The sequence below is a fragment of the Oncorhynchus masou genome, chromosome 12 (assembly GCF_036934945.1).
Source record: "Oncorhynchus masou masou isolate Uvic2021 chromosome 12, UVic_Omas_1.1, whole genome shotgun sequence".
Lineage (NCBI taxonomy): Eukaryota > Metazoa > Chordata > Actinopteri > Salmoniformes > Salmonidae > Oncorhynchus > Oncorhynchus masou.
Window position 1 is genome coordinate 27,866,477 of NC_088223.1, and position 13,216 is coordinate 27,879,692.

At 45.8% G+C, this 13,216-nt stretch overlaps 1 protein-coding gene across 1 annotated transcript; it reads left to right on the forward strand.

The window, feature by feature from the left end:
* The first annotated feature begins 2,694 nt into the window (after positions 1-2,694).
* On the forward strand, positions 2,695-10,333 carry LOC135549058 (nuclear inhibitor of protein phosphatase 1-like). The gene is made up of 7 exons (XM_064979125.1): positions 2,695-2,750; positions 3,279-3,339; positions 3,745-3,898; positions 4,156-4,376; positions 4,508-4,652; positions 4,801-4,865; positions 9,082-10,333. Exons 1-7 carry the CDS (start codon positions 2,701-2,703, stop codon positions 9,451-9,453), a joined length of 1,068 nt encoding a protein of 355 aa, XP_064835197.1. The 5' UTR covers positions 2,695-2,700; the 3' UTR covers positions 9,454-10,333.
* The last annotated feature ends 2,883 nt before the right edge of the window (positions 10,334-13,216 follow it).

The following is a 13,216-nucleotide window of genomic DNA, read 5'->3' on the forward strand; positions in this document are numbered from 1 at the left end:
AAGTCCTGTTAGATTACATAGTGAATATTTTAGTGAGAATCAACTCGCCTGCAGGTTTTCCAATAATTTAGCTGCTAATTGAGTGGTAGATAACCTTTCCAATCAACAAAGGGTATATAGTTGATTCTCTTCAGCTTCTGGTTAATTGGATAATTGAATGCCAAATTTCAGCTCACTAGCAAAATGTTAATCTGTCAACAGAGTAACGAACAGCTACTTTCAATCTCATGGGGTAGTTCTCGTTATCAAATCTAAAATCCCTCTTCCAACGACATATGGGTTCAAGGTGAGTTCAGGGACCTGCAATGCAGCTCAGAGGTATCACAAATGAATTTAACTAGCGGTTTTAAAGTTTTAGTCACTCATTTGTTCCTGCTTACTTTCAGTAGATGTGTTGTGTAGTTCAATGTGTTTTCCCAAAGGATACAACAGAGGCTCTGATATGGGAAGTGAATACAGGTACCACCAGTCCCCAGGTGGATTCACCACCTCCCAGTCAGGACAGAAAACCAAGGTGTTTATTTGAACCCTGTTGCCATCACATAACCCATAACTGCACAATGTTGTCTTGGAATGCATTAAGTTAGCATTCCTATCTTTAAAAAGTAGATGAGCTTTAGTGTACCAAATTGTGATGCTTTTCCAATGACCTGCTGTGACAAGAGGTCAGCCCTCCAGATGATGTAGTGTCCCAGTTACTGTCTGCCACAGCCAGGGAAGTCTTCAGTGTTGAAGACCGAGGTCAACCAGGTGAGTGTTTCTGTTCCACCAGGTGAGTGAGGGTCCCTGTTCGTAGAGAAAGCTAGAGCCTTTTCTCAGTAGGTCTTATATCATGTTTATCCACCTCTTTCACCATGAAATACCTGGTCACACACAAACCGTTGTGGCAGTGTTGCATTGATTGCACACTGGTCTGTATTTGATTTCTTAATGAAATGAACCAATATCCTGTACTCTGGACGACAACTGGACCACTGTTGGACGTAAAGCTATGGGTGTACAATGCGGTAAGAAGTTCTAGGTCTTCGTCCACAAATGGCTCAAATGAAAAATAGGTCTTGAAAAATAGGGCATAATATACTGTTCCCCAAGGTACTTATGTCAAAGTCTCGAAGTTTGTGCATCATTAAGATAAATGTATTCCATTCAGTACTTCAAGTCTAGTATTTGTATGCATGATTATGGCACATTTTGTCCCCCTTTATGTATCTCCTGCCAGGACCAAAGGTCATTGTTGGCTTTCAACCGCTGTTGCCTTGAGGACCTGAATGAGGTCACCTCACATGCTGGAGGTAGTGCAGGCCCACATGCAGCACAACAGGAACCTGTGTAGTGGTGGTAATGCTGGGGACAGACTCATCAACGTACGGGCTGAGTACCAATCAGAGCCAGGTCTGTTCTTTAGCCCAGCAGCAGAAACAACACCTCGACCAGGGGTATTCAACTCTTACCCCACGTGATCCGAAGCCTGCTGCTTTTCCTTTTCTACCTGATAATTAATTGCACACAACTGGTGTCCCAGGTCTAAATCAGTCCCTGATTAGAGGAGAACAGTGGAACTGGCTTCTAGGTCCAGAGTTGTTTGAGAGGCCTAGACCCTAGCTTCTAATGCCTGATTGACTATAGGGGTGACCGGAACTGTTCTATGTTGGTTCAGATCTTTTTATTTTCACATTGTCCTTACCAGCATAGTTCCAGCAACTAGCGTCAATGTGTAACCAGGCCAACACAGTACAGCTAAGCTTGGCTAGGCTAAGTAGTGTGAAAAGGATATAAGTGTCTCGGAATGCAGTTTCATTCTAAGGCTGTCCAATTCTGAGATTTCTTTTCACTAATTGGTATTTTGACCAATCCGATCAGCTCGTAAAAAGATCTGACATGATTTATCAAAAGATCAATTAGTGGAAAAAAGATCAGAATTGGGCTGCCAGTGTATACACATTCTTACACGGCTTTATTTCTCCTCCTGTAAAGGTGTTGAATCTGCTCAGGAGCTGCTCAGACTCAAAAGCCCTGGGCATCAGTCAACAGGAGCTACACATTAAACAGGATTACCTCAGCATGACTGTCATCAAGTAACGGATGTGCTTTCTTTATTTGGATGTGTTTAGTAGGGGGAAAATGTTTTAAATTGTAGAGAAATGGGGAGTTTTGGGCTTAATCCTTTGCCTTTACTCCATGTAACCAGTCCTTGGAGTTACTAATTAGTGAAGGCCACATTTTCTCCACCATTGACAAGCATTTCAGGTCCACTTACATGAATGGCTATTGGAATTTGTTTAATAAAACAGAACATTTTGGTTTATCAACATGCATGACTGATACTTGTGATGGGACCAGTTCTTTAGAATGTATTTGTTTATTTATTATTTACACTCAAATAGGGAGATTTTGGTGAATGTGTTGACTGTGCCCTTGTTTTATTTTGTTTGAGGTCCTCAATGGTATGTGACAGCTGATGCACAGTGTAAAATGTTGATTGGCTAAACAAACACTTGCAATGAAAATAAATCATTTTACTATCTTGACTAGTAAAATAATCAACAACATGGTGACAAACTTCCACAATTTTATCTAAACTTCAAAATAACAGTAGGCTAATTTTCAATGAAGTATTTCATCATAAACTACGATACCCAGCTTTCTACAGACTAACCTGAAGTCCTCACTTTCCCAGCATTCACTAGTACACGGTGTAAGATGGCAGCAAACTCAAGCACTAACACACCTCTTTTTGACTGCCCGTCATGGTAAGACCTGCGACGATGTCTAATGCATAATTTTGACTGTCAAAAATCAAAAGCATGCAGTAGAGTGTTGTAAGGTCCATGTCGGCGAAATAAACAAGATTTTCGTATCGAAATAGGCTGTAGTGTATTTGCTAGAAACTAGCAAGCTATCTGGCTAACTTGGCTATGATCTTGAAGTGCTCAGTCAGTCATATGCTAGCTGTTGAAGAACATTCTACTAACTAACGTTAACTTGTCAATGAAGTCCAGCGTCAAGGTTTGATAAAGCTCTATGGCGTAACATTATTGGTGTTCCCGAATGCTTACTGTTATGCAGGATTTGCAATCCTATTCCTTTCCCGAGATAAGAATTACAGTAAGATTATTGCTTGAGCAGTTTACACAAATTACTAGAAGAAATGGCATGCAAACCCATAGTCTTGTTAAACTGCTTTTGCAGCAAGGCAGTGAAACCAGTCTTGAATAAAGGCATAATTATGGCATGCAATTAACGTTCACTGTGCGTGTCTGCCTTGTGCGTTTTGTCAGGGCAGGGAAACCTCCCCCTGGACTCCATCTAGATGTTGTGAAGGGAGACAAGCTAGTAGAGGTAAGTCTACTAGCCTAGTTTTAACCCTGACCCCAACTTCCACCTTCATGACAATAACAGCTTTTGGTGCTGGACCAAAAATAACCACACAGAAGAAGCAAGAGCAATGTCTGTGCAGAATACGTGGCTTGTATCAAGTGACCCCTTGGATTCCAAGGCTGTCAAAGACCTACACATAATATAACCCTAAAATGCCCTTGAGCAAGGCACTTAACCCTAATTTGCTCCAGGGGCACTCTACTACTATGGCTGACCCTGTAAAACTACACATTTCACTGCACCTATCTGGTGTATGTGACGACAACATATTTTGTGTGTATATATACAGAACAATTGCAATACCAGTCCATGACCTTAGATAGGCAACTCTCTTCACATTTCATCCTGCCTTTTTTCATTTTGTAGAAGCTAATCATTGACGAGAAGAAATATTATCTGTTTGGGCGGAATCCAGACGTGTGTGACTTCACCATAGACCACCAGTCGTGTTCTCGTGTCCACTCAGCCCTGGTCTACCACAGACACCTCAAGAGGGTTTTCCTGATCGACCTCAACAGCAGTGAGTATCTATACTCCTTAATATCCTGCAGTGTTCCTTGGTCGTCTGACACTATTAAGTTAGTTGTCAAGTGTTTGTTTCAGTGTAGATATTCGTTCAAGAAAGAGAACCATAGCTTGCTGGTCCCTGGTACAAAATGATTTGGGTTATGCCACATCATTGTAGATGCCAAATACAATATACAGTATGTCAACTTCAACTTTCAGCATGAAGTAAAATTTCGAAAAAGGACAATCCATGTTACACTGTCCCCTCAGCTCATGGTACATTTCTCGGTCATATCCGTCTGGAGCCCCACAAGCCCCAGCAGGTGCCCATTGACTCCACTATGTCGTTTGGGGCGTCCACACGGGTCTACACCCTGAGAGAGAAGCCCCAGCCCCAGATCAGCACCATACCTGGGGGAGAGGTGAAGGCAGGGGAGGATGAGGAGCTCAAAGGACTACTGGGTCTACCTGAGGAGGAGACCGAGCTGGAGGTAAGGGTGTGTCGTGTTCTTGTGAGAGAGTAGCATGTTTTGTGCAAGCAACTTATATAGTATAATTTTCTTGTTTCTCGATCTGTTTGATGACCCTGACCACAGCTATCCTCTTGTTTTCCCTGTTCTAGAACCTGACAGAGTTCAACACGGCCCACAACAAGCGTATCTCCACCCTGACCATTGAGGATGGAAACCTGGACATCGTGAGGCCCAAGAGGAAGAGGAGGAGCAGCAGGGTCTCCTTCAGCGAGGAGGAGGAGGTCATCAACCCAGGTGTGTTACTCTAGTTAGGGTTGATGACACTCATGTGCACATATACACACGCCTGCACACAGACATGCAAGAACACACAACCGTGAACGAATGTAGATGCACACGGACAATGAATAATGTAATCCTGTGTGTTTTCTTGTTGTTACAGAGGACGTGGACCCGTCAGTGGGGCGCTTCAGGAACATGGTACAGACTGCTGTTGTCCCTATCAGGGTAAACCTCAAGTTCATCTCTTACTTTATGCCGGGGATGATTCTTGGAGAAATTGCAAAAGTTGTTTTACTTCTTTAAGTCCATCTCTTACTTTATGCTTTTTGTTTCCTTTTTCTTACTTTGGGAAAAAAATTAAATGGGGTTTAAGCTACTGAAGCTGGTGTGTAAATGTATCTAGCTTTTTATTTATTTTTTATCTTTATGTAACTCTCTTTCTCTTCCTTACTCACGATTCATTCATGATTATCCGTGATCATGGTAGCATCGACATTAATGTAGAGGTGTTCAGAAACATTCTATTCCTATTTACAATATAAGTGACTCCAAAATGGCAATACATTATTTACCATTCATTTATATTGGGCACAACTTAATCTGAAACACAACCCCCCCCCCCCCCAATTTGGGGACTACTCTACACATCTAAGTGAAATTGGCCAATTACTTATGACACCTTCAAATGGGGGACTAGGTACATAATGTGCTTTCATTTCTAAATGGTAAAACCGACATCTATGAAAATACCTTATATTCTTCTTACATGTACAACGAAAGTGAAAAAGCATTGGATTGGTGTAAACATGGATGAGAGAGTTTCTTGCCACATTTTTTGCACCATTCTCAGCGCTATTCCTTTTAAATCCAAGTCTAAATGAGTTTGAATGAATAATTTAAACCTAACCCTATCTATGACCTTACCATCACCTTATTTATTACTATACAACACAAATGCATGATTTCTGTTCCTAACACTAAAACCGAGTCTAAATAATATAAAAACAAAATAGAAATATTTGTAATGTTATATTACTAAAACAAAAAACAAATGAGCGAATCAGATCTGAAAATGAACTGAAAGTAAAATTGAATTTAAAAAATAATAATAATAGTAACAAAAACAACTATAATAACCTTGGTGTTACGATTTTCTTCTATCTCCTCTGAAGTGGAGGTGTAGCAAGGATCGGACCAAAATGCAGCGTGGTTATTAGTATACATCTTTAATAACGATGAAAACACAAACAATACAAAACAACAAACGTAACGTGAAAACCTAAACAGCCTGTCTGGTGCAAACAAACACAGAGACAGGAACAATCACCCACGAAACACTCAAAGAATATGGCTGCCTAAATATGGTTCCCAATCAGAGACGACGATAAACACCTGCCTCTGTTTGAGAACCACTTCAGGCAACCATAGACTTTTCTAGAAAACCCCACTATACCACAATCCTAATACCTACAAAAACCCCAAGACAAAACACACCACATAATAAACCCATGTCACACCCTGGCCTGACCAAAATAATAAAGAAAATACTAAGTCCAGGTCGTGACAGAACCCCCCCCCAAGGTGCGGACTCCCGGCCGCACACCTAAACCCATAGGGGAGGGTCCGGGTGGGCGTCTGTCCACGGTGGCGGCTCCGGCGCGGAACGTGGACCCCACTCCAACTAAGTCTTAGTCCCCTTGTATCGCGTCCTTTGATTGGCGACCCTCGCCGCTGACCTTGGCCTAGTAACCCTCACCAAGGATCCCACTGGACTGAGGGGCAGCTCGGGACTGAGGGGCAGCTCGGACAGTTAGTTGGCTCTGGCAGATCCTGGCTGGCTGGCGGTTCCGGCGGATCCTGGCTGGCTGGCGGTTCCGGCGGATCCCGGCTGGCTGGCGGTTCCGGCGGATCCCGGCTGGCTGGCGGTTCCGGCGGATCCCGGCTGGCTGGCGGGTTCCGGCGGATCCCGGCTGGCTGGCGGGTTCCGGCGGATCCCGGCTGGCTGGCGGGTTCCGGCGGATCCCGGCTGGCTGGCGGGTTCCGGCGGATCCCGGCTGGCTGGCGGGTTCCGGCGGATCCCGGCTGGCTGGCGGGTTCCGGCGGATCCCGGCTGGCTGGCGGGTTCCGGCGGATCCCGGCTGGCTGGCGGGTTCCGGCGGATCCCGGCTGGCTGGCGGGTTCCGGCGGATCCCGGCTGGCTGGCGGGTTCCGGCGGATCCCGGCTGGCTGGCGGGTTCCGGCGGATCCCGGCTGGCTGGCGGGTTCCGCGGATCCCGGCTGGCTGGCGGGTTCCGGCGGATCCCGGCTGGCTGGCGGGTTCCGGCGGATCCCGGCTGGCTGGCGGGTTCCGGCGGATCCCGGCTGGCTGGCGGGTTCCGGCGGATCCCGGCTGGCTGGCGGGTTCCGGCGGATCCCGGCTGGCTGGCGGGTTCCGGCGGATCCCGGCTGGCTGGCGGGTTCCGGCGGATCCCGGCTGGCTGGCGGGTTCCGGCGGATCCCGGCTGGCTGGCGGGTTCCGGCGGATCCCGGCTGGCTGGCGGGTTCCGGCGGATCCCGGCTGGCTGGCGGGTTCCGGCGGATCCCGGCTGGCTGGCGGGTTCCGGCGGATCCCGGCTGGCTGGCGGGTTCCGGCGGATCCCGGCTGGCTGGCGGGTTCCGGCGGATCCCGGCTGGCTGGCGGGTTCCGGCGGATCCCGGCTGGCTGGCGGGTTCCGGCGGATCCCGGCTGGCTGGCGGGTTCCGGCGGATCCCGGCTGGCTGGCGGGTTCCGGCGGATCCCGGCTGGCTGGCGGGTTCCGGCGGATCCCGGCTGGCTGGCGGATCTGGAGGATCCTGGCGGATCTGGAAGATCCTGGCTGACTGGCGGATCTGGAAGATCCTGGCTGACTGGCGGATCTGGAAGATCCTGGCTGACTGGCAGCTCTGGCTGCTCCATGCGGCTCTGGTTGCTCCATGCTGACTGGCGGGAGACTCCGGCAGCGCTGGAGAGGAGGAATGCTCTGGCAGCGCTGGACAGGCGAAGTGCACTGAAGGCCTGGTGCGTGGTTCTGGCACTGGTGGTACTGGGCTGAGAACACGCACAGGAACCCTGGTGCGGGGAGCTGCCACCGGAGGGCTGATGCGTGGAGTTGGTACTGGATAGACCGGACCGTGTAGGCGCACTGGAGCTCTTGAGCACCGAGCCTGCCCAACCTTACCTGGTTGAATACTCCCGGTCGCTCTGCCAGTGCGGCGAGGTGGAATAGCCCGCACTGGGCTATGCAGGTGAACCGGGGACACCCGTGCGCAAGGCTGGTGCCATGTAAGCCGGCCCAAGAAGATGCACTGGAGACCAGATGCGTAGAGCCGGCTTCATGACACTTGGCTCGATGCTTACTCTAGCCCGGCCGATATGAGGAGCTGGTATGTACCGCACTGGGCTATGCACCCGCACTGGAGACACCGTGCACACCACAGCATAACACAGTGCCTGCCCTGTCTCTCTAGCCCCCCAGATAAGCACAGGAATTTTGCGCAAGTCTCCTACCTGGCGTAGCCATACTCCCTGTGAGCCCCCCCCAATAAATTTTTGGGGCTGACTCCCGGGCTTCCTTGCCAACCGTGTTCCCTCGTATCGCCGGCTGTCTCTGCTCTCCTAAGTGCCTCCACCTGTTCCCATGGGAGGCGATCTCTTCCAGTCAGTATCTCCTCCCAAGTGTAACAACCCTTGCCATCCAAAACATCTTCCCATGTCCATTCCTCCTTTCGCTGCTTCTGCTGACGCTGCCTGTCACCACACCGCTTGGTCTTGTTGTGGTGGGTGATTCTGTTACGATTTTCTTCTATCTCCTCCTCTGAAGAGGAGGTGTAGCAGGGTTCGGACCAAAATGCAGCGTGGTTATTAGTATACATCTTTAATAATGATGAAAACACGAACAATTCAAAACAACAAACGTAACGTGAAAACCTAAACAGCCTATCTGGTGCAAACAAACACAGAGACAGGAACAATCACCCACGAAACACTCAAAGAATATGGCTGCCTAAATATGGTTCCCAATCAGACGACGATAAACACCTGCCTCTGATTGAGAACCACTTCAGGCAACCATAGACTTTTCTAGAAAACCCCACTATACCACAATCCTAATACCTACAAAAACCCCAAGACTAAACACACCACATAATAAACCCATGTCACACCCTGGCCTGACCAAAATAATAAAGAAAACACAAAATACTAAGACGAGGGTGTGACACTTGGTGTTGACTGATCGCAATCAATCAATCTATGCAAAAAGTGGTTGTATGTTGACAAATTGAGATTGATCATATCAATCCCATTTAATTTATAAATCCCTTTTCAGACATTTGTCAGTACTTCACAGTGCTTTATAATTGACGCTACTGTATTGCCATCTTCAATCTTCTCATTCCCACCTAAACCCTGCTACCCAATCAGAAGAGGAAGATGGAGGGTCACGCTTCACTAGGTCTGGAGGACTCTGTGGCCAGACGCATGCAGAACTTCCCCTTCAGTGGAGGGCTCTATGGAGACCTCCCACCCACCAGTGGAGAGGCCGGCTCACTCCCCACCGCGGCCCAGGCTGGAGCTACTATCCTGGGGGGCCTTCCGCTGGTCTTCCCTAACCCTGCTCCAGAGGTGGACCTCTCCCCCACCTCAGCCTCAGCACAGCCCTCTGTCACCCTCAACCCTGCTGCTAACCCTGCCCCTGGACCATACACGGCCGAGGCGCTCAACGAACCACGCAAGAAGAAATACGCCAAGGAGGCGTGGCCAGGGAAGAAGCCCACGCCTTCTCTTCTGATATAGGTCGTATTCAAAATGGCACTCTATTTCCCTTAGTGCACTACAAAGTTAATGCCCTATACAAGAAATAGTGTGCCATTTCAAATTTGCACATAGCACCTCCCTGGACAATGTAATGGGAGGGGTTAGTATTAGTTAGGAGAGTGGTTACATCTCTGAACAACCAATCAATCAAAACTTCCTGTACTGTACAAGCTGTGACAAAGGGATGTATAAGCAACCCTGATATAGGGAGACGTTTGTAAAAAATAATATATTATTATGGTTTGGATGTTTTTGTTGTTGTTGGTCTGTCTGCTTCAAATGTATATTATAACATGTTTTTTATTGCTCATCTCACTTGTACTGACAAAGTAGTCTGTCTGAGCTCAGATTAAAATGCTATTTCAACTAATTTAACCTACACACATACGCAGGCTTCTTGAAGCTTATCATACGACTTACTGTAACAGATTGGTGCATATGAACCATTTGTTTTACAGGTTTATTCTAAACTAAATGAAACACCGCTCTGTTACAAAAACAATCTTATAAATTTGCTATTCACTCTGAATTTGTGGATATTTTAAGTGCCGTTGGTTTCACTGAAACCCTGTCTTGACAGTAACATGGTTAACGTTAACCAGACAAAGTCCGCTTGACATTTTAGTAATCCACTCAGACAAGACTATGAACTGAGGGTCAAAATTGTCTATAAAGAAATGAGGAAAAAACAAACCAGTTTGTGTGTGAGACAGTCGTTTATGTTTTTGCTATTTTTATACAATTATTCAGCAGTTGGTTGAAGTGGAACCCATTATTGGCAGATATGTATGAAATTCAGTTCAGAAGAATACATAAAAAAATGTTTAAACAGTGACATGATGGTAATTACAATTCATATCTTTGTTTGATATTTGTATAATAAACAGTAATAATCCATACTCCTCTCTCTGCTGCGTGAGATGAGATGATGGTGGGAAAGGAGGATTCATTTAGTCCCTAGAGAAATCTCCCACTGGGCCTCTGCTGTGTTGCTTTCATGTCCCCAGTTGTACCTTTTACTCTACACGACGCCATCTACTGAGAAAGCTCCTGGGATGGCTAATTAAGAGATTTTTCAGCTAATTAAGAGATTTTTCAGCTAATTAATGGATTTTTCAGCTAACTGAATGTGATTGTCTGTTCTGGGAACACGTCAAATGTGTCAGTTGCTCTCCCAAGGTGATGAGTTTTACTCATGTCTCTCTTTTTGTTTCTGATTATTACTTGTGGGTTTGTTATAAAGCAAAAACAAAAGCAATCTGTCCTCAAAACCAATCTGTAGTTTTATAGGAGTAAGAATAAATCAATTAAATTGTTGTACTCCCATAGGTCACTGCTACTTCATACACGATGAAGGGTGTTTTATCCTTCACAATATCCATTTGATGTGCAAGCTGTCGACAGTGTCGAATTCTATCTACTTTGTGGCTCATTTTTATTACTTGTATTTCCATGGTCAATGCAGTGTTGTATTCTACTAGATTCTGACATGTCGCTCATTTTGAATGTTGTGTTCTTATAATTGTTGATATCTTTTCCACCAGAGGGCAACATGTGTACTGTGATCTGCTCTATTTTGTTGACTCTAGAAACAACCCGATGTCTTCCTACCTCAATGGATTACTATCATCTCTTGCCAGTTGTTTCACAAATGTTCTCCATCTAGGAAGGAAAATGAAACCATTATTAGGTAGATGCATCCATTTAGGAAATATATTATTATATATTATTGTTAGTGTTCTGTACCAATGAATAGATGGTAGCAGACATTGGATTCATAATATAGTCAGTCAAAGATTCATATTGTGAATTGAACTGATCATTGTTGATTTTAAAAGGACAGTGTTGAAGGCCAATCAAAGACCCACATCATGTGCCTTTGTTTCCAGTTTTGAGGGTCAGTAGCAAAGCTATCAGGTTTTTGCCTTTTGGCTGGTATTATATATTTTAGTATCATCTTAATGCTTGTAATTGTCTGTTGTACAGGAATGTTGGCAATACCATAGTCATGCTCTGCTCCATGAGGTGATCTTATTTAGAGAAACTCTGGAGTGGGTTTCGTAAATGAACATGCAGCTACACCATCTCACCTGTAGGGGTCTCTGGGGCTCTTCGCTGGCCCTGCTATGCCGTCTCTGGGTTTGTCTCAAATGGCACTTTATTCCCTATATAGTGCACTTAATGTGAACAGGGCCCTGATCAAAAGGAGTTCACTACATTGGGAATAGGCTGGCATTTGGAACGCCATCTCTGTCTCACCAGTGCAGATAAACAACCAGCAACTCCTTAATCAAATTTGCATGAGCGCGCTCAGGTTGCCATGGTAATAATTATCAGCACTGCCTAATTAACTTTCTCAATTGCTTAATGAGATACGACCCTCTGAACTCTATTTTTTTTCTTTCTAATCCAAGTATTATTTTTGTTATTCTCTCTGTCTTCCATTCTCACACTCCTCTGTGTTAACCTGTGACCACTGAGATAATAGAAATTACAGAGAAAATAAATCCTGCCTCACATGATTTAACACAGGAACGTATAGGCTGAGACGAGTATATTTCCTGGTAGTTTCACACATGAAATTCAAAATGGAGACTAAACGATACTACCTGTAATACTGGTATATTATCCATCAGTATCTATTAGTATATTGAGTATGCAACTCACATGTTGTGATGTAGCGGCCCCTGAAGGCTTCAGGGGCCACAGGTGACCTGCTGAGACAGCTGAGTGAAGGAGGGGTGGCGAGACCGCACCGGCCCTGATCACCCCAATCGCCTGTCGCGTGCATTGAAGCGGAACTCTCAAGACATCTTAGAGATAGGGGAGACAGGGAGGAAAGCACCCGGTGATGTCCCTCACAAAGTCTCCTACCCCTCTCCCACCTTGTCACACCCAATGTTTTATACCTCTACATCCCTACCAGGCCCCTCAGTCGTTCTGATCCAATTCCCTTCTCTTCTCCCCTGGAGTGTGCATTTGATCACTTTCCCTCATTGAATTGGTATAGGCATGTGCTAGAAGTAGAATCCATATTTCCACCAGTCCATTTGTGAGATCCCATTGAGGGGTAGTGAATGAGTGCTCTCTTCTGCAGACTGTAGGCAGCCTCTCATGAGTAGTTCTGCCTTGAACCCTGGGAATGACTTCATTATGCAGTAACTGTTTTGTACTCCACCCTGTGGACTGAGCTGTGGTGGTCAGTCAGCCAGCTCAAGGACTTTCCTCCAGTGTGCAGTAAACTAGGCAGGCCAGCCAAGTCCATTATGGGATCACTGCTAGGGCAGTAGACCACAGTGGTCAGACCACTTCATGGGAACTCCTGCTACATCTATACAGCCGGGTTGGAGACCGTTCAGTTTCATGAACGTAAATGATTCATTAATAAATTGCCCGATGTTTAATATGAGGAATTGTTTTGATTCATGAATTGACTGAATTGGACCCCTGGTCCACAGGACTGGGTCATTTCAATCACACTTACTGTGTATTTATATTACATATAATAGTTGCTTTGCCTTTTGGGCATACCCAGTGATTTCAGTGACATACTGTAAAACAGAGGTTATTCACCATTCCCTATTTCCCTACTAACCTGAATAGCCTGTTTTATCTTGTGGTTGCATCCAGTCATTCCAAGGCAGCAGCTACTCTTCCAGGGGTGCAGCAAAATTAAGGCAATTATGCATTTTAATAGCATTACAATACATTCATAAGAGATTTCACAACGTATTGTGTGTGC

Coding starts and splice junctions, on each gene's coding strand:
- LOC135549058 (XM_064979125.1), top strand. CDS start 2,701: ATGGCAGCAAACTCAAGCACTAACACACCTCTTTTTGACTGCCCGTCA. Junction 3,899..4,155: donor CCTGATCGACCTCAACAGCA/GTGAGTATCTAT, acceptor CTGTCCCCTCAG/CTCATGGTACATTTCTCGGT. Junction 4,653..4,800: donor GGAGGAGGTCATCAACCCAG/GTGTGTTACTCT, acceptor TTGTTGTTACAG/AGGACGTGGACCCGTCAGTG.